The sequence below is a fragment of the Patella vulgata genome, chromosome 6 (assembly GCF_932274485.2).
Source record: "Patella vulgata chromosome 6, xgPatVulg1.2, whole genome shotgun sequence".
In the NCBI taxonomy this organism is placed as follows: Eukaryota; Metazoa; Mollusca; class Gastropoda; family Patellidae; genus Patella; species Patella vulgata.
Genome location: NC_065884.2, coordinates 59,417,304 through 59,440,185, shown reverse-complemented (window position 1 = coordinate 59,440,185; position 22,882 = coordinate 59,417,304). Strand labels below are relative to the sequence as shown.

The 22,882-nt window shown below is 37.5% G+C and overlaps 1 protein-coding gene across 1 annotated transcript in view; it reads right to left on the bottom strand.

Moving 5' to 3' along the window:
* Window positions 1–15,453: 15,453 nt before the first annotated feature.
* LOC126823740 (uncharacterized) overlaps window positions 15,454–22,882 on the bottom strand; it is a 42,702-nt gene continuing 35,273 nt past the window's right edge. The window contains exons 4-6 of the mRNA XM_050552707.2: window positions 20,452–22,751; window positions 19,909–20,031; window positions 15,454–19,500 (exon numbers count right to left, since the gene is read on the bottom strand). Coding sequence (XP_050408664.2) covers window positions 19,456–19,500; window positions 19,909–20,031; window positions 20,452–22,751 — 2,468 coding nt within the window. The 3' untranslated portion in view covers window positions 15,454–19,455. The remainder of the gene's footprint in view (window positions 19,501–19,908; window positions 20,032–20,451; window positions 22,752–22,882) is intronic.

The following is a 22,882-nucleotide window of genomic DNA, read 5'->3' as shown; positions in this document are numbered from 1 at the left end:
TGGAGGGAGAAGCCCTTCGCGCTATTGAAGGCTTTTCAGCCATTCAAACCATCGTCGTACTGTGTTACCCCACCTTGATAGTGTTCGACAAATGCAAACCCATTAATTTTAATGATTTATAACAGCAAGAAGAATTTACTGATAAACTAGAACTATACCTCTGAATGATGTTGGTATGGTGGAAAAATTTGAAGCCAACTCAATGTATTATTCCGTTGCCAAATCAAATTATCATCCTTAAATATTGCAAATTTCAAGCGGTGGTCTGCTTTGGAAAACTGAAAATCTCGTTCATTTGCATTCTTGGTATCTCAAGAAGTTCGCTTTCCTGTAGAAGCACAGGCGGGAGTTGAATGTATTAATGTTTACAGTCAATCGCGTCCGTATACCAAACCGTCAAATGTTAATAATCAAGTAGAAAAACCAGGTACTTTTAGTTCAAAGGACATTGCTGGTGTTCCATGTGTTTTATGTAATGATAATCATAAACTTGTTGATTGTACTAGGTTTAGGTCATTGAACGTTTCTGATCGATGGGAAGTAGCTAAAGAGTACTGGTTATGCTTTCAATGTCTTTCTGCGCCCATCATAGAAGTAACTGTAAGTATACTCGTCAGTACAATGTTGGTGGTTGTCGCCGAATTCACCACTCCCTGTTGCACGTAGGGGGGGGGATACATCAGGTATTCTGCTCCCACTGAACAGGAAACCTCGAGTTGTGAAATGAAATGAAATGGGGTTTAACGTTCTACTGTTCTGCTTGACTGGGCTAATGAAGACGGGCATACGCCATACGTTGCTATGAGGGAAATTTTGCCCGGGCAGCGCCACTATGGCCTACTTTTATATCGAATTCCAACTGATAAGGGATCTTTTACGTGCACGTCAGTGTATACACGGGACCTCGGTTTTTCGTCACATCCGAACGACTAGAGACAAGGAAAAACCACGCCGGTAAATCCCGATGAACTTTCTCGGTCAATCCAGGGATCAAACACGCGACCTCCAGGCTAGCAAGCCAGCGTCTTACCCACTTACCCACCGTGGCTCCCACCTCGAGTCGTACTCGACCAAACCCGTATCTTGGTGGTCCTGGTGGTAATAGAGTAGCTATGCACATTGTCCCAGTCTGGCTAAGCAATAGGGGACGCAGACTTCGAGTAAATGCCCTCCTAGACGAGTACTCAACTGACTCCTACGTAAGCGAATGGATCGCTCCAGAATTAGGACTTTGCAGGGGCGGATCCAAGTGTGGGGGTCTAACCCTGCTCAGCTACACTATTCTGTGTCGCGGTACTAAAAAGGAATTATCTGTGACACTATCCCGTGTCGCGGTACCAAAAAGGAATTAGATGTGACACTATGGGGACAGATGATGGTCTAGGACCTGCTTGGAATTCACGTTGTTGGATCAATTCTTTCAATCATCAATTAATTGACTCTGGGACACCGTTTATGTTGTTACTAAGTTTATCTAACGAATACAGCAAACTACTAAAGTTACATACACGAAACTACAATATCTATGATAGTTACTTTTTGGGTTATTAAATTATCCACGGTCTGAGTTTAATATCCTTTCTAACTCAGACCTAACGGCTTAAACGTGGCAAGAGCCACATACTTCTTGATAGCTCTACATAACGTTCGCGCTAGGATGATGTGTTCACCCTAGCCTCTAAGTCGAGGAGGCTATAGGTATGGTGATCCCCTGGGCTCCGAATGATTGTCTGAGGATAAATAAAACTCGTTCTTTCCTGTATAGAAAATGTAATGCGTCATCTATTAGTGCGGGACAATTACCATTTTTGGGTAAGTGTTTCATATAGGCACCGTTTAACGTCAACATTATTCTATTTAATTGGACTAATCCGTGCTCGAGATGACTGGACGATAGTACCCTAATTTCCAGAAATGGGTACTGACATAAGTGTCTGTGAGTTAGACTAAGATAGTAGCAGAGTAATGCAAGCTACTTCATTACCCTAGTTTTTGTCATACATCATGTAGGTAAAGATTTCTATATTACACAGAACACTTTTCTTACACCTAAAATAACCCTATAGTGTTATAATGCGCCCCTTTGCAATGCGTTAAAAAAGCAATGTTGCTTAATTAACGGTGTTATCTAAGATGCATTAAATACAATACAATATCAATACTTTAAAGCCTGAATATGTCCATTACAATTTCAAGTCCTAATTCTAAAATATCACTACACTGATAAACATGCTACAATAATATAATTTCACTGCTTCATTGTCAATATAAATACGCGGTTATAGGGTTCCAACACAATAAAAAAAACACTGTTTCAATGTTAATAAGATAACTGTTTCTAACACTACATAAATATATACTGAGCGCCATGGAAAACGCATCACTTAGTTTTTCGTATAACAAAATGATCCTGTAAACATATCTTATTTATTTTGCTTCTTATTGTAAACAATATTCAAATGGGAACACATCAATAACAACACATTTGTACACTTATGGATGTTTAATCTGTAATCAAGGGTACAAAGTCAGAGGGGTCAAAACCAAAAGTACGACACAGATGTCAGTAGCGCGTGTGTCCTTCACGGGCCATCATCACGGTAGGCTACAGCATTAACGCGACTCCTGCAAATGTGTAGGGCGGTCCGGTGATGAAATGTGAAGTCCCCCCACACCATTACACTTCCCCCACCCCATCCATTCGTTTCGAGGACGCAGCAGTCTGCAAGATGTTCCCCAAGACGTATCCACACACGTTGACGGCCATCAGCGTGATGAAGATGAAAGCGACTCTCATCACTGAAGAGCACACTTTGCCAGTCTACTCTTCTCCATGTCTGGTGTCCTTGAGCTCATATCAAACGCCGCTGACGGTGATGATCCCTGAGGATAGCTCCAACATAAGGTCGTCGTGCACGGAGTCGTACTTCTCTTAGACGACGTCTTACGGTGTTGGCACTTACTGTTCGAGTCGCTGGGCGGAATCTGTCACGCAGATGAGTGACCCGGATGTAGCAGTCTTGAGCCTGGGTTGTAACGCGTTGTGGACCAGGACGTTGACGGTCACGTGTTGATCCAGTAACTCGAACACGTTCCACCAACCTTACAATAGTGGACTCATGACAATTGAAGTGTCTGGCAATAGCACGTGTAGACATGCCAGCCCTGGACATTCCCATGGCTTCATTCCGTTGATTTTCAGTAAGTCTCGGCATCTCTAGCTCGATTCCTTCACACGTCCAACAACAAATTACGACAGATTGACGTTTCACAGTTCATGTACTGCACATTAAGTTGAAATCATGCTTTTAAGGGGCTCACACACGGGCCGATATTTTTTTGCGTTTGGGAGCATTGTGTGAAACAATAGTTCATAGTATTGCATAATATTATACATACAAAACCACCTAGTAATAAAATATTTGGGGAAAAAAAGTGATGCGTTTTCCATGGAGTATATGTCCTATTCACAGTTCTGTTTCTTGCACTGTAAATTTGGTGATCCGTCAAGTTAACACTTCTGCAAACCCCGCTTCAGAATCATATCTTCTTGCATACTGGAATACCTCTGTCTGGTTCAGCGTTGCTGTGCATTAAGATAGGGTACAATAAATCCCATAAATGACCAGTGTACTTGCTTAATCAGACCACTAACAATTCAATTACATTACCCTTAGTTTATAACATGTATTTTAATTGGATGTGATTATAACTTAATCATATTCTTACACTTATGCTTATGTAAAATTATACTTTTTTCCTCGTAGTGAATATACCTGTATTAATCCTTAATTCTATTTACTTTTATCTGAATAAATTATTAACCTTATACAACTTAATCTACCCCTTTAATAAAAATTAGCAGTATTAATTAGTACTTATCGCTTACAGTAATTAATAAATTATAAACTCATTACTTTGCTAACGTTCATTACCTATTAGTATTATCTGCTAACGGTGAACAGTTTCATCTCATTAACAAATCATCTTCAATTAATTACCCTACCCGTATCTGGTTATTGTTTAAGACAATCCCCCTGTGCTGTAAAACCACTGTTAACATTGAGTATATAGGATGGAGATGTGTACCTTCAATGTATAGAAGCTATAGAGCACTATCCTCTCTTTCGACCTGCTCCATAAATCAACATTAACTGACAGATACGCCCCTTTTCTAAATACGATATAGATACACCAAATAAACATCTTAAATGTTTTTGATTTCTGAATTTATTTCTTCTCTAAATTATATTTCTGGTTGTAATTACAAATCAACCACTAACCCGTAAGTTATTATACTTTCCTTACGTTTAACACATATAACAATTTACAAATAATTTCTTGACTTGACATTAAGTATGGTTTTACATATACACTAAGCATGGCATTCCGAGAATGCACATTCGAATCCAAATTTAAATTACCCATTTTACCATGGTATGTTTTCCCACTTTTAACGCATACTTTGAACTTATTATCTCCTGTTTACATTTTTAACAACACAACACGAAAAATCCAGAAACAGTTTAAACCATTGCATAATCTAAGCTAACCGCTATATTGCAAGGTGCACTGTTTCATTTTAAACCATTTATTTAAAACTTAATACCGACCCACACGCAACTCGCGAATTTACAAAGGGCCATTCAGTTTTAAATTTTCCTGGGGCAAGCCTTTGCCCTAAACCTACACGCTTTCTTGCGATTTACACAGGTTTTTACAAAACAACACGGAAATCTGGAAACCGCGGTACATTGCTTATATTGCAGGACACCGTGTTTCCTTTTATACCTTCATTAGAACCTTATACCGACCCACACGCTATCCCGCGAATTTAAAAAGGCCATTCAGTTCTAAATTTACCTTGGACATTTTCCTTTACCCTAAACCTAAACGCTATTCGCGATTTACAGGTTTATACTTTAACATAATTCTACTAATTCTACTAATTCACAGGCAGTAGCCAACGTGTCATCATCGGTGATCATTCCTCCGATCCCAGAGATCTGCTCCATGGAGTGCCCCAGGGCTCTATGCTTGGGCCAATCCTTTTCATCATCTACACTTCTCCGGTTGGCGACATTGTTAGATCACATAACCTGTCCTTTCATCTCTATGCAGATGACACTCAACTTTATCTTGCCTTCAAACCAACTGATCAGCAGTCAGCACTTGAATCTATCTCTAGACTTGAAGCCTGTGTGACTGACATCATGGACTGGATGTCAACCCACTACCTGAAGTTGAACAGTACCAAAACTGAGGTACTCATAATATCCTCCAAACGTGCATCCTTTCGCATGCCTCTCCCTGAATTCCGCATTGATGACCAAATTATTACCCCAACAACAGAAGCTAGAAACCTGGGAGTCATCTTCGATTCACACATGACATTTGAATCGCATATCATAGTCTGGAGGCTCAGCGCGGGGGGGGGGGGGGGGGTCCATCAAATGGGCACAAAACCAGACCCAACAGAACATAACAGAACCAAAACGTTTCGGAGCCTGTTTCAAAAATACGTAAAAACTTTTAAATCGAAATCTCTCCGAATTAGTTTTACAACGAATGCTATACATAATGATACTAGTTGTCTGAAAAAAGCAATTAAATAGATCCATGGCTGGACTCCAGCCTGCAGGCCGCGTCACAAAGCCTGCCAAAATTTTCCCCGCTAACATTTACCAATACGACATATATATCCTGTGAACTACTATGTACAATGCATTCGTCGGTTTTATCTGCGTCCATGTTCCGGCGAAATTCATAAAAACTCATAAAAAGTTTGCAAACTTTTAATCTCGTCATCAGATGCGTGTTTTCCCGTCACAGATTAACGTCGGTTTTCCTAGACTGGGATTCTCGGAAATCCACGCGGCCTGCAGGCTGTAGTCCAACACTGAAACTATTCAATTGTTTTTCAGATAACTAGTATCATTTTGTATAACAATCGTTGTGACAAAAAATCGGAGAGATTTCGATTTGACAGTTTTTACGTATTTTTCAAACAGGTTTCAAAGTGTGTTGGTTCTGTTATGCAAGATCATTTTTGACGTTCCAAAGTTAAAGTTCGGTGCTAAGACCACCTAAAGATAAATTTGAAATGTTCCTATTATTAATTAGAACAGGTTTCGCTTTAATTTTTATATTTTACGTTGACATTTTATTGCTTTAAATCTTCTTAGTGCAAAAACGGTAAATTTCACCTTTTGACCTCCAGGGTCACTAAGACTAAAGGTGAATTTAGCAAGTTTACATTTTTATTGAAAGTGTGATTATTTTCGATCATTTTCAGCTTCTTTTCATAATACAAGAATGACTGCGCATTCACTTTCAGTGCAAATGAACTCATTTGACCTTTGACCCCGAATATCTCGAAAACGCCCCAACGGCGGACTGATTACCACTAGTCATCGTATTCTACGCAAAATTTTACTCTAGAAAAGTTGGGTCTGGTTTTGTGCCCATTTGATGGACACCCCCCGCGCTGAGCCTCCGGTCTATCAGGACTGTTTGTCGGAAATCATTTTATCATCTGCGGAATATCAGTCTCATCAGAAAATACTTGAACGAAGCCACTGACTCCACGCTAGTCCATGCCTACATCACCCCCTGCCTAGACTACTGTAACTCTCTGCTTCACGGACTACCCGACTACCTCATCCAACGGTTACAGCGAGTACGTACAGAATGCAGCAGCCAGGCTGGTCACAGGCACAAAGCAGTTTGACCACATCACACATGTCCGTGCCAAACTTCACTGGCTCCCCGTGTTATACAGGATACGATACAAGATCCTCCTACTTGTCTTCAAGTGCATCAACAACCAGGCTCCTCAGTATCTCACCGACCTCGTCACCAGTTATAAGCCAGCCACACTTCTCCGGTCATCTGAGAGTCGTTTCCTGTATGTGCCACCATCCGGATCCCGTACCTTTGGAGACCGCTCGTTCATGGTTGCTGGTCCTTATTTGTGGAACCGGCTCCCCCTGGAGCTTAGAGCTTTGGACAAAATTGATATCTTAAAATCGAGACTGAAGACACACTTTTTCCGTGCAGCTACTTTGAAAGGCTCATATTTTGACTAGTTTTCACCTTTGTGTCATTGATGAATCTTCCCATGCGCGGTTAAGCAGTTTTCTGGAAATGGCGCATTATAAGTAATTTCATTCATTCATACTAAACACAAATACATATACAGGTACATTACATTCATGTACAAACACAAATCAAGTCAACCTCCCTATAGACTTTTCGAAATGTTATTACGATCTATGCATCCGAATAATTCTTATGGAGTTTTGCGGCAAACGTGCAAACCCTCCATTTCCGAACTTTCTTTCTGCCTAGACCGGAGACATCATTTGTTTTCTTTTACCTAGCATTACTGTTTCAATTTTAGGATCTTTCGTTTCATTACTTTCATTATTTATTTCCTACGTTTATAGAAAGTTACCCATGTTTAAACCTAAACCTTATTTTTTTCCTATTTACTTAGATTTTCTTAATTTAATTATTTTAACTTTTTATCGTCCTTTTTAGCCATTATTTTTTTTAACAAATCCCTAACCTCTGAAATGTCATTAAATCTATCCCTTGGTCTTTTTGGCTTTCCGTGGTCAGTTTATTAGGAAATATGTATCTACCTAAAATGACTGAAAACTTCGTCTTCTTCTAAGGATTTCCTCCAGGGTCGTTATCCTTAAGTCATCGGCACCAAAAAGGAATTATCTGTGACACTTTCCCGTGTCGCGGTACCAAAAAGGAATTAGCTGTGACACTATTCTGTGTCGCGGTACCAAAAAGGAATTAGCTGTGACACTATTCTGTATCGCGGTATCAAAACGGAATTAGATGTGACACTATTCTGTATCGCGGTACCAAAAAGGAATTAGATGTGACACTATGGGGACAGATGATCGTCTAGGACCTTGCTTGGACTTCACGTTGTTGGGTCAATTATTCCTCCAGGGTCGTTATCCTTAAGTCATCGGCACCAAAAAGGAATTATCTGTGACACTATCCCGTGTCGCGGTACCAAAAAGGAATTAGCTGTGACACTATTCTGTGTCGCGGTACCAAAAAGGAATTAGCTGTGACACTATTCTGTGTCGCGGTACCAAAAAGGAATTATCTGTGACACTATCCCGTGTCGCGGTACCAAAAAGGAATTAGATGTGACACTATGGGGACAGATGATGGTCTAGGACCTGCTTGGAATTCACGTTGTTGGATCAATTCTTTCAATCATCAATTAATTGACTCTGGGACACCGTTTATGTTGTTACTAAGTTTATCTAACGAATACAGCAAACTACTAAGGTTACATACACGAAACTACAATATCTATGATAGTTACTTTTTGGGTTATTAAATTATCCACGGTCTGAGTTTAATATCCTTTCTAACTCAGACCTAACGGCTTAAACGTGGCAAGAGCCACATACTTCTTGATAGTTCTACATAACGTTCGCGCTAGCCTCTAAGCCGGGGAGGCTATAGGTATGGTGATCCCTTGGGCTCCGAATGATTGTCTGAGGATAAATAAAACTCGTTCTTTCCTGTATAGAAAATGTAATGCGTCATCTATTAGTGCGGGACAATTACCATTTTTGGGTAAGTGTTTCATATAGGCACCGTTTAACGTCAACATTATTCTATTTAATTGGACTAATCCGTGCACGAGATGACTGGACGATAGTACCCTAATTTCCAGAAATGGGTACTGACATAAGTGTCTGTGAGTTAGACTAAGATAGTAGCAGAGTAATGCAAGCTACTTCATTACCCTAGTTTTTGTCATACATCATGTAGGTAAAGATTTATATATTACACAGAACACTTTTCTTAGACCTAAAATAACCCTATAGTGTTATACGTATTTATCTCAATTAGTAATTCAGGAACACTGTATCAAAATCGTTTGAATTTCCATTGGGTGTTGAATCTGTACTTAATTCCATGTACGTTGATGATTTGTTAGACAGCGTAGAATCAATTGACCAAGCCAAGACTCTACTGTTGAATTTTGGTGTTTTAACTGTATAATAGGTTTTAGACAACACTGCAATACACTGACAGCAGGTTAATAAAAAATAACAAACTTTTCTTTTCATCTGATCTTTGCACTCTTATGGATTGTTATTTTCATAGTCACTGGCAGTTCAGCTTCTGGACAGGTCTTTGTAATAACATCAGTGACTATCATCTCATCATTTTGAATGCATAAGATTTTCTTCTAAATAATAAACTTAAGTATTTCGCTCCGAAGTTTATAAGTTATTGCAGTTACTGAAGTTGTGGTCGAGTCTTCATTGATCAAATTAAGGATACCTTCTATAGAGTGTTATATGGTTGTCTTGTTTCAACACAGAGATCTTTAAAACCCATTTCAGGTGTTTTTTTAAATAAAGATTTAAACAGCCTCGTCCTTTGATTGAATTAGAACCGGTTACACTACGACGTGAAATTACAGACCTGTTGTGACTGGGCGGTTTTCACATTCGCAAATGGTCATTAAATGAACTTGCTGTGTTATCTGATATTCCACAGGAAGATAGAATAGGAAGCTTAGAGATTGCCGACAAATCGGGACTGTCGACTTTAAAAACTTTCGGTATTCTATGGATTGCGCAAACTGACTGCTTTAATTTCGAAATAGATTAACCATATGTTGATTCCGATTTGGCTAAACGTATCGTCGTAAGCAAGACCGCCAAATTCTTTGACCCATTAAATCGCTTGGCTCCTTTTACTGTGCGTGCAAAGATATGTATTCAGAAAACATGGGTAAAAGATCTTGACTGAAATGCTCCGTTGCCAAAAGACCTACTAAATTTATGGAATAACTACCATAACTTCGGGATGTGAACATTTTAAGATGTCTAATAAAGAAGAACCTAAAAGTTGTTAGTAAGACCGTTCATACCTTTGCCGATGCATCCGAAGTTTCGTATGCCGCAGCAGTTTATTTGCGCTCCGAATATGAGACGGGACCCGATAGTGTTGACCTAATCATCGCAAAAACTAAAATAGCATTGCTTAAAGCACTATCGATACTGAAATTAGAATTGTCCGGTGCGGTATAGGGTTTACGTCTAACACACTATTTGTCAGGTTTTAGACAGCTTGGATTTATAGTTTTTTTTTTAAGAAACTGTTGTAGTCCTATACAACATCGGAACTTGACTAATGGGCTTCTCTGTTCAGACTAGCAAAATCCTTGGTTTTGGGTCAACTTTTAGACTCTCGTTCGAATTTAGTATCGTTGACCCCTATTGTTGATAACAATGGTGTTATCCGCATTGACGGGTTCTCGATGTCCTGTGATCTTACCTAGGAACCATCATGTTACATGTTCGATAGTAACTTTCTTCCATATAGAAGGAAACCACGATTTAGGACTTTCGCAGATTTTGAGTGACCTTCGTCAACAGTACTGGATAATTCGCGCAAGACAGGTAATTAAGAATGTCTAATTTTATTGAGCCGAATGCAAAAGGCGTAAATGAAAAGCTGCTATAAGCAAGCCAGGGCGCCCTTCCTTTGGTTCGTTTAGGACAACCACTTCAAGCATTCGCGAAGGTTGGGGTTGACGTTGCTGGTCCTTTTATCACATCTAGAAATGTTTGGGGATTGGACACGCAATCGTTCTTGGTGGTATTTTATCACTTCTTTTATAGACGGGGAAAGCCGATTTTGGTGTTAGAGAGAGAGAAATGGGGTTTAACGTCCACTCGACACAAACTAGGTCATTTCGGGACTAACATATGGTTTAATTTTTTATTTCAATAATTCGCTTGCGCGTAGGGGTCTTTAACAGTGGGAGAACACCGGAGAACCAGGAGAAAAACCACGGGGTTGGACAGACAACCCCGATTTTGGTTTTAAGTAACAATGGGACTAATTTTGTACGTGCAAATTGGGGCTTCCGTGAATTATACAAATTAGATACTCCGAAAATCAGTGATAACCTCTCATCTAAGGGAATTAAATGGAGATTTAACCCACACTTAGCGTCGCATTTTGGTGGTGTATTCGAAGCACAAATAAAATCCGGTAAGCGATTTTAGGCATGCTGATATTAAGGATGAAGACTTACTCGCCGCGTTTGTCCATGCCGAAGGATTGTCGAATGCAAGACCACTTTGTTGCCAAAGAGATTATCATAGGGACGAACCGGTTAAACTCCGAATTGTCTTTCGATTATCGCCTATCGCCTCGAATTTTGGAATATTTATTAAGTGTTGTATCACGTGTGAATTTTTTGAATCGCATCGTTTAGTGTCAAGTAATTTTGGAACTCCTACCGTGCATCGTAATAGTGTTTTTATCACACATCGAGTATTCCTGTGTTGAAAAATAGCTTAAAAAATATTTATACTTCAGACGGTCTGTGATCAATTGTATAAATGTGTTCACTGTAATCGCATCGGTCATCGGTCATCGGAGAAGGATTATGGACGAAACGTGTTTATGGTACGAACTAGTGAGACTCGGAATACGCTGTGTTCTGATTGGTTATTGTGTGCATGCTTTTGAGAATCCCATGAATTGTAATTACTTGAATAAAATCAGATTGTCCATCGAAGTCGTTGTTGTTAGTTGTTTCTCTCTCCCAGACTTCATATCGCAGCTAATAGACTTTTTATGGGCCCATCATTACCACTACACAAAAGCAATCAGAAATCAAAAGATGTGTTTCCAGGCAACAAAATATACGCCTACATCGTCCAGGCAGTCGCATATGTATTTTTTAAGTAATGGAAGCATTTGCAAGACTTTGTGGACGACGGACAGAAGCAGCGACAATATTTGTATAAAAAGCGTATTTCAGAAACACCTTGACATTTGATCCTTTGCAGTCGCATCAACAATATATTTGGTATGTAAAAAATGTCAACAATGGACAGACAACACAGATGCGCAGACAGCAAACGTACTAATTAAGCATTTTATACGAATAAAACAACCTTTGATATATTGTATGAAAGGGTAATTCAAAAGTATAAATGACAGTTATTTAAAGTTTTTATTTAATAAAATATAGTAATAAGAAAACACGTGGGCCATTATTTCTATTATAAATAACAGGTATAAGATCCTGACTTTAAATAGTTTTATTTCTATAAAATCAATTTCATAAAATTCACCAAATATTGGCAGTTGCAGATGCTATGCACGTGGCAGGGAACGGCACTTCATTTTAAGTATATGGTATCACGTCTAATTTACTTTACAGTAACTTTAGTCTTATCAGAGGCTAAGTGAGAGGGACGCAATGGCGCGCTTTGCGTCATGGTTTTGAGCCCCCTGGAAAATGGCTAAAATCGCGCGGTTTCAATGCAGCTTTCAAGATTATAATCATAATGCTCAACATATACCATGGGTCAGATATGCTACAAATCGACTCTAGCATGTTCCACCCTGCCCAATATTACTCGGTGGCACTGACAGGGACCCTCCCATTTCACCGCACACGCATATAAATATTGTTTTTTGACCGGATCTTGTTCCTCATGCAAAATCATGTGTCACCATGCCCCGGAGTCTTATGTACATTAGAATTTTATGTTATACATATTTGTTGACAGAATGCATAACTTGATATAATCCAAACGTGAAAACCTTTCAAGGGTGAAGTTTCCAATAAAAAATTTACAGCTCTTAATCTATCTCTATTGTTTGTCACTATTATTTGTCAGTAAGTGTGTGCGCGTGTGTATATGTATATATTATTATATATCTATGTATTTCAACTATACACTTAGTCACGTGATCAGTTGACCTATATAAATAGGGGAAGATTATGAGATCTTATTCTTCATATTCCTGAAGCAATGGCCCGAGAAATCCCTCTCTGGCCATTGCTGGATTGACTTCTGGCACTTGAGCTTTTGGGGGAGTGTGTCTATTCTTCCCGTTCAATCAAATCTCTCCTAAGTAAGCTAGGGTCTTCCCTAAAACTATGGACAGTGATTTAAGGTATTAAAAACGGTGAAAGTATTGTTCGTCTCCAAACACTATTGTTTACATTGTAGCCGTTTTTGATAGCCTCGTTTGTCACACAATTAGTATTTCTTCAATATTCTGCTATTCACTGGTTAATTGGACGTAACGTTATGTAAACATATTTGGAGCTCTGTTTAAACTCAAATGATATTGTGACGCAGTTAGGTATTGGTTGTTAATCGGACTATTGACCAGTCATATTTTTGATCAGAAATGTGCTTTCATTACGGCAGTGTTGATTGAGATTAGGTCTAATCAAACGAAACACTGCGAGGAGTATGCTTATTCTTAGCACACACGCTAATTATGCAGTGATTTTGAAAATTACTTAAAAAAATCATTACAGTACAAAGTCGATATAGGACAGATACCACATGGGACGTACCTGACACACCTTCATCTTTAAAAACTTTGAAGAGTAATCAGCGCAAAGTTGACAATCTGCGCACCAGTTTGATACGCGCAGATTACAATCGGCGCGCGCGAGGTCCAATCTTGCCGAAGGGTGAAGAATGCGTCCAACATATACACAAAAGTACCAAGAACATTTTCCAGCTATGTTGACGTTTAACTTGTATTCCGGTGTTCTAGAAAGCGTACTCAATCCGTCCACGGCACCCTTCGCTTCTAATAGCTAAATAAACCTAAATCGTTCCTGGATTCCCGAAGCTTATTGTGTAAACAGAAAATAATCTTATACTGCAAAATCACCTCCATCATAAAACAAAAACTTAAAGGGCAATGTTGGTTTCAGCCAATATTATACATGTGAAAACACTGGTTAAACACATTCCAAATATAATACTAACACAGAGATCATTGCTACGGTAGATGCGTAACAAAAAAAATTGCTAAGTAGAGAATTATTAATGCGTGCTCTCTCTTATCTCGTGACAGTCATTTTTTTATGAATAGATATCCCGTCATAGTCTAATATTACAACTTCTCGTCTTCAAAGGAATTATCAGTGACCTGGAAATCGGCCGTGTATCTATTATCGCTCTCAACTTAGTCAGTATGTAAGGATTACTCATGTTTTCCGCTTGCTAGCATCACTTCTGGTTTTATCAAATCTTCGTTACGCATCTACAGTAGCAATGATCTCTGTGTTTATAATATATTTGGAATGTCTTTAACCAGTTTTATCACGTATGTAATATTGCTGACACCAACGCTGTCCTTTAAGCCCGGCAACTGGAGACAATATTCTTCCCGGCAACTGAGAGCAATTGGCCACAATTGAGTGGATATACGATCAGTTGCCAGTTTGAGTCGTTGTAGGCCTACGGGCGTTATTGCGACTGGAAAACCATCAGTTGCAACCAGTCGCTGCTAGTTGCTCGTGTTCTACTTTTCCGGCAAGTAGTTGTAATCGTGGAGTTTCTTGTTAAAAAGGGACAATCTACGCGCATTTTGTAAGACCGAGAGGTCACATGGGCCATCACGTGATCAGAATTCGACGCTACTGATGCGGAGTCACTGTGTTTAAGCTTTACTTAATTATGATAATTCTCCTAAAGCTAAACAGCAAATGATCGTCAGATAAAAACAGCCCCAGGCTCAAGTGAATTAGCTGAGAGAACAATCATGGAATTTTGAGGCTTTCTATTTTGAATTAGTTCTCTGTGAGATAATTAACGCAAAATTCGAAGTAAAAATACTGTACGGCTTATCACATATTGACAAAATTGATATTTTCTAAAGTCTGATTACTTTGGCAGCCGATATGAAAAAAAAATCACATGACCTACTAAACCACCTGTTTTTCTGTTTCACTGACGTCGATGTACTCACGCTGAATTGAGCAAACAACCAGTTGGTTCCAGTTGCCGAAGTACAATAAAATTGTAGTCTTTTCTGATTGCATATTTGTAGGTACAAAATATTATATAATATAGAGTCATTGGAACAATGGAAACAAATCAATATATGGATACGATTGTTGCCATTCCTTAATATGTACAGTTCTCGATATATATGTTTGATGCATTTTCCAATATTGTAAAGAATGAACTAATAATTTCTACTTTAAAGAATTAATTTTTAATATATAACTCCATCTGTATGCTTTTATGGTTCATTTTCTATGGGCCACGACCTAAAATGTGATAAAGTTTCTTTCATGGTTAATGGCTATTTTAAAATGTTTAATGTTGCTAACGGCAAACTGAACATTTTAACATTAGTGAAATCGATATCTAGGATACCAACGGGTTAATACATTAGTACCATCAATTGACTTTATTACATTTTAATAGGCTATAAATTTAAACTATTCACACAGATACACAATGGGTGTTTAAAACAGCAGGCATACAAATATATTCATCTCGATATGTCCACAGGGTCGTACAGATGGGTGTTCCAATAAGCTCCTGGCTAATAGTGTTTCAAGAAAAATTCAGAGTTATAGACAATAACAAGTCACTTTTAACACTCGTAGCTGTAAATGTTTCAGAAAAGTAGATTTATTTCAGAATATAATACACACATAATAAATACTCTTCCAATAATCATTTCCTAGTATAGAGAAACAGAATTCGTAAATTACAAATTTATTTTCAAGTCATTAAATTAAGAGACAAAAACTTTGATTATCTTTAACATATACATATACCTTGTTGAAAAGAAATGGTAACCCCCTCTCCCCTAATCAACGGGGTAAATAAGTCATGCCAGATGCTCAGTAATAGATTGCTATCGATATATATTGTTGATTGATTTGGTCACATTTGTTGTAGCTGAAAAACCCTTGGTATATTATATTATATATAAATAAATAACAAATGCGCCCAGTACTTTTTCATTGTGATACACACCAAATCAGTTAATATATATCAAAATTTAAAGATTCAGTGGTTGGAAGCTAAGATGAAATTAGTAACGTCCAGTTTTGATCTATTTTTACCTGAGAGTACACCTTTTTGTATTAACCTTTTATGTATTTTTTAAACCGGACAATAAAATCACCCTGAATATAATCGTTCAAGTGTGTTCTGGCCTTTAGCTTCATCTGTACTTGCTCCGTAGCTCATTGATGACCGCCTTCCAATCTGGAAATGATCTTCTCGGCATTTAAAAATCTACATATAATAATAAACACTCTACAGGTTTCGACACTGACAGAACACCAGTACAACGTGTTGGTGATACTCATTATGATTAAACCTGGTGTCATGAAAGTTTTGATAAACTTATTTCCATAGCCTCAACCACAAAAAAATGTTTAAATTATGTTTCAAAGGATTTGTTTTATTGTATAGATCCATCTAAATCATGTTTTTATCTCGACATTTACAGTTAAGGGACTAGAGTCGTACCTTACTGATTTTGAATTTCTCCACATCCTAAAATGACAGAGGTCTTCCCTCTTGGTCAATTAGGTTAATCATTCGTCCCAAAAATTAATTTATTCTCTGCAAATAGGATGCCCTTAAAACGTCCAGGTAAAATAATACCATATTATTATGTAGGACAGTCACTTGGATGTAGCAGAAAGATCAGGAACACGTATAATGAGTGACCTGTAGGCTGGGCAAATGATTAATGAGAAGCGTTACTTGCCAGATATTCAATTTATGGCAGTATACAATTTGTTTAGTTAAGTTTGGATATTAACTGAGACGCAACAAAAACTCACCATCGTTTTCACTGCCTGTCTAGTGGCGAAACGTGATTTTGGGGGGCTGAAAATGTACCGACACAAAAACGTTAACAATTCTCCAAGTACAAAATATCAAACTTAATAATGTGTACAATCATAAATTTATAAATGCGATGTGCTTGCATTGCATATTGGCGAAACGTGATTTTGGGGGGCTGAAAATGTACCGACACAAAAACGTTAACAATTCTCCAAGTACAAAATATCAAACTTAATAATGTGTACAATCATAAATTTATAAATGCGGTGTGCTTGCATTGCATATCAGTAAATTACTAAACCGAAAGTCGCCTCATTATAGTTCCGAATCTCAACGGAACATATCCTCGAAGGTCCTTGCATTTAAGTCAACATACGTGGACACCCATCTGTTGACACAAATGTCGCCGTGGATACACATGTACATTGTGTATGGGCTGCCATTTTAAAAAAATGAATAGATCTTTCCATTGGCTAGATTATGTGCAATACCACCAACAATATTCTAAAGAATATGTGGGTCAGAATTATGGAATCAGTGATTATTCACATTTCTGTGGATCAATGGTTGTTTACATGGCAATACGATTCAGTAGATATTTTAAATTTGCTTCAAAACTTGATACCAATATTTATTTTTATATTTCAGTAAAGCAGGACTTTAGCTGAAGTAAGAACTGTGCTTACTGGTAGTGACTTTGTATAATTAAAAATTTTCAGAGAGAGAGAAAGAGAGAGAGGGAGGGGGTTTAACGTCTACTCAATAAAACTATGTCATTTTGGGACCCTAAAAAACCCAAGAGGTTGGACAGGCAACCTTACCCTTGTCACATACAAGCGGGGAATCAAAACCACGCCACTTGACTCAATGACAGACCTTATGATTTAATGCAGTGGGTCACCTAACCCCCTTCCCCATCATTAAAGCTAAAGTATAGCTGAAGTTAGAACTTTGTTTATTTAAAATTTATCAGTAAATAAAAGGGATTCATTATCGTAGCACCTGCACATAACTTCAGACAGAAAGATACATGGGCGTTATCCCATTATTCAATATATAATTTAAATTATAAAACTGAACAAAATAATCAACGGTGTGTACTAAAATATATAAACAAAAATACTATAACAATAATTACGATAAACTTTTAACAACAAAAAAAAAATAACAAAACATAAAAAATTTACACTATAACAACAGGAACACCATCACCTCTTTAAATACATGGAATTTCTACTTTATGCTAACATTAATCACCTTATAAAAAACACGATAACAATATTTAACAATTAGTTACATGTATATTTTAAGCAACGATTCAGGTGATGTCCCCAACGAGATGTATGGTTGCCATTTCATCTGCGGGTGTCTAATCCATACGCTAAAATTTATAACAAGTTTATACATTTTAGAGTTTTCTAAAATCCACCAAATCATCTTATGTAAAATAAAAAGTTTACAATTAATTTAGAATTTAAAAAATGAAGTAAATATTCTTTTAGCACATATATACAAGGCACTTTTAATTTTATAATTTTAACTAAAAAATATTACAATTTATCTGTAAGATTATAAGGCATTTGTAAGTAAGGGACATGGTACTTCAGCAGATATGAAAGGAATAACCTTAATATAGCACATTCGATGATATTTTAATTTGATAAATGATGATATTCAACAGTTATCTGAAATGGTTCCATATTTAAATCTTTAGAAATATCCTTGAGCATTGTTCATGAGTCAATGAATATAAATGTATCCCATATCTCTATGTACACAATTAAAAATTAACTAAAAAATTAATGTCCTTTACACAACAATTTCAATTTGTTTTCTTTTTTCACCATTCCAAATAATTGTCCTTGCTCAATAACTCAATCCCATTTTCTAAAATTATGCATATTTCGTTTAAATTGTTGGAGTTTGCAACTTAAAAGTACATAATTTTTACAAAATGTTTAGCACACAAGGCAACTGTTCCTGGAGGGACTAGACTTGCAAATTCACTGTCATTTTGTACTAATCCCCACCACTAAGTGTACTATCAAGGTACACAACTATTGCAGTTTCCCCATGATATCCATTTTACATATGTTTGTAAGAAAGGCAGAAACATTCTGTAATCCTTTTTAATATTAAAGGTCAATCATAATTATAATTTGGTTATTTCAAGTCATGGTCCATATTGTCTCTGTATTTTATTTCAAAAAAACACACGCACATGAACAGCTGTTCATATAATATAATCCACCAAAGATCTATAAATACGCTATAGATCTATTTAATCCAAGTATTATCAATTTTTAAGGTCATTCAAATGTTTTACACTATAAGAAATATGTCTACAGAACATTCAAAATGCCCGACTCCAAAAATAAGAAAAGCACCTCCTGCATCCATTCACCTTGTTCATTGGCCAACGACTGTATACATTGCTCTTCACCCAAGGTATCCTACTATACAAGAGCCATTTCAAAACTGCAACAGTAAGGCATCTTGATGCATAAAGGCTGGGAGAAACCATCCCAAAACTCAAGTAAACATATTTAGCTATCCACACTATTTTCTCCTTCATCAATAGAAAATGTGTCTTGTTCAAATAAACAAAGTCCTAAAGGATTCATAGCAACTGAGATGACTACTTCCATACCAGGAAACAGCACATATCACTTCTTCCAGAATTCTTAAATCAGTGACCGGATTCCATGGGAATTCAAGTCAACAAACAGGTTTCCCAGGTATATTAACCTACTAATACTGATTGATAGAAAATTGAACCATCTGAACTCTCTAGTTATTTTCATGACGGTTTACACTGTCTAGAATGAAGTTGCCAATTCTCGTTCTGAAATTACAAAAATTATTTTTAATACAAATATCACCAGTAAATGTACCGGTAAATCCTAATTTTGTTTTAAAAAGATTGGAACGACAGGACTAAAATTCTTCTAGCTTGATCTTCTGAGAACCCTGGTGCAACGAATTTTAGCTGAATAGATTTTCTGATTTGAACACACATATAAATCTGAATCTGAGCTAACAAAGTTTCAACTGAGAAATCTGGTGCAAAGATTTAGCTGAACAAATTTTGAGATTTGCATACTTCCAACACACCTAAAAATTTATGTTGACAAAGTTTCAACTGAGAACCCTGGTATTTTAGTTGAACTGATTTTCAAATTTGAGTACTGGTACTTTAATACACATAACACTTTGCGCTGACAAAGTTTCAGCGGTACAAACTAAGTCTTACCTGACAAAGACCACTACAGTACCACACCTTCCTACACCCAGAGCATACAAACGATGATTGTTTACCACAAACAATACAAGCACCAGGAGGTGCCAGCCTCTGATTATGGAGTAGTCTTTGATTCTATTGATAAACAAAATAAATAATAATTTTCCTATAAAGATAATATTATATTTTCAGAAAAATAATATATAAAATTTTGGTTAATGAACAAAAAAACATTTAAAAGGCAATCTGATTTACACTTTCATCGACCTCCACTTTATGAACATCAGACCAGAGGGCATGGGAGGTCACATGTTATGGGGATATATGTGAACTTTGACAAGGTGTTTTTTTCAAACATTAAGTATTCTGTGCACAGCTAGGGAAAAGCTTGACAAAACATATCATTTCAACTACTAATCCTTAATATCAAATAGAACAGGGCTTATTGAAAACTGTTCCAGAACTTGTTGTCATGGAAATAAAACAAAATCTAAATAAAAAATAAATGCAACAAATTTGTATCTGTTTAATCAGATTGTTTAAAACAATACCTACCCGATAAACTGGCATCATTTCAGGCATCATTGGAGTCGCTGTTTGACTGAAAGGAGGTCTATACTGAGAATTTTGATACATCTGTGTTGTTTGATAAGCAAGATTATTTTGTTCTGAGATGGGTACAACTCGGAGGTTATGTTGTTGAGCCTGCTTCTGCTGTGGATTATGGGGTCCCATTACTGATTGTTGGTCAGATATTAATCTTGGAATCTCTTTTGGTGTTATCCTTCTCTTTCCTATATTCATTGCTTGATTTGCCATAGCTTGATTAGGGAGGATTTGGCGAGGAGCCATTGGATGTGAGGGCACTTGTTGAGGATAGTGATGTATCAAGGGAGGGTGAGCTGTCCAGGCTTGATGATTCTTGTCTCTGACTATTTGACCAGGTTCAAGTTGTTGCTGAGCAACAGGGTCTTGATTTTGTACCACTTGAAACAATGGATACATTGGAGGAGCATGTTGTTGATACTGAACAGGAACTTGTTGCATGGATGTGACTGGCAAGGACCGTACAGGATATGGTTGCAAAGGAGAGCTTCTCTGACTCACAGGTACTTGAGGAGTTTTATGAAGTGGTACTGGAGCTACAACTTGTGGTGCTGTAGACTGTTGGTATTTAGCCATTTCATGATGATTTTGAGTTTGAGCAGGGAATCGTCTCTGTTGGTGGAATCCTGGATTAGGCATATTGGATGCTACAGACAATCCTGGTCTAACAGTATTCTGAAAACCATGGCTAGAGTAAGGTACTAACTTCCTTTGAGCATCTTCTTTCTGTCTAGCACTAACAGTATCATCAAAAGGGTCTAGTATCTTGTCTGTTTTTTGACGCTTGGGTGGCAATGGTGTCAATTCTCGACAGGCTGTTAGTTCTCGGTCTTCCCTTTTTGTGTTAGACAGATTAAAATTCTTCATATGCACTAATCTATCCCTTTCAACTGATTCAATTGTGAGGTCAATGATGTCTTGTGCCTTGCTGCCCTTTCTTTTACGATCCGTTGAAACAGGCATTTCAACAGGTTTTACAGGCCCTTGTGTGCTTATTATTTGTGAACTTGTTCTATACATTAAGGCACTGATAACTGGGTGGTTTTGTCGATTTATTCCTGAATAATTGTATACATTTGAATTTGAATCTTTTTGTTTCTGTTTATTGGCTTCATCTAGGGCAGGTACAATCAAGCTACCTGCAGGTTGAAAAGGGGGTTGACTATGAGCCTCCTGGGGCAATTCTACATTTGTTTTAGCAGGGCCAGCTGGTGATTCAGTTATGGCGCTTGTTCTTGGTCTGAATGGACATAGTGCACTAGCATCTTTTGGCAAAGAAAAAGCTTCAAGATTGGGCACTGAACTTTTCTTATTCTGATGAGCTGGTTGAAGATTTGCTTGTGCCAATGGAGCATCTTTCTTGGGAAATTTGAGAAGTGCTTGGCTTATCTGTGCCACAATGCCCTTCCTATTTTGGGGTGCTGATTTAGAAAGGTCCAAAGCATTCACTGTTGCGGGTATACTTGCTGAAGTACTTTGAGTGCTTGAAGACAAAGAAGTTTCTATTACACCTGGTGGTGTGGGACTAGAAGATAATTTTGTAAAGACATCGCCGGTATCTTCAAATTTTAATTCTGTTATTGAGGCATTAGTTGATGTTGCAGATGTCAATGAAGGTAAGACACTCTTTTCAGGTAGCTCATCTGTAGAAATTTTCATAGCTTCTGCTCTTTTCTTTGCCAGTTTCATCTTCATTATGTTTTCAATAGTTTTTCTGCTCCTGGCTAAGAGTTGTGCATGTTCAAGTTCCTTCTTCTTAGCAAGCCTCTCTAATTCACGCAACTGTATGATTTGTTGATGGAAAGCTTCATCCAAATCACTAGTATTTAACTCTGATGTGTTAGGTACTGAAGATCTGTCGGCTGCTGGAAAACGTTCACTATCTAAGTGTTCAGAACTAACTGCAGTGGATGTCTGCTGAATGTCCACTTCATGACTTGTGGTTTCTGTTTGGGTAGTAATCGTGCTATCTTTTGACTGTGCTTCTACGACCACCATTGTCTGTGTTGTGCATAGGTCAAGAGCATGTGACTTTATTTTAGCATTCTCTTCTATCTTTTGTGGATTTTCTACAGCATTGGGTAGTTCATTGGCATCACTAACTATAACTGAGTTGACTGCAATCTTTGTTGTTTCTAAAAGATTTGGAGATGCTCCTTTAGAGTGATTACTGGTTGTGGTTATCTTTTGAGGCAGTACCAACTGCACCTTAGGTTTTGGTTTTTGTCGAGTTGATGTGTCCAAACAATCTGCATTAAATAAAAGAAATACTCTTTGCCAAGTTACTAATTAAAGACTAAATGACCACTGTTTGGAATGCTGTTCTTAATGTGAAATGAATTGAAATGGGGTTTAATGATAAATCCCATTTCATTACCAA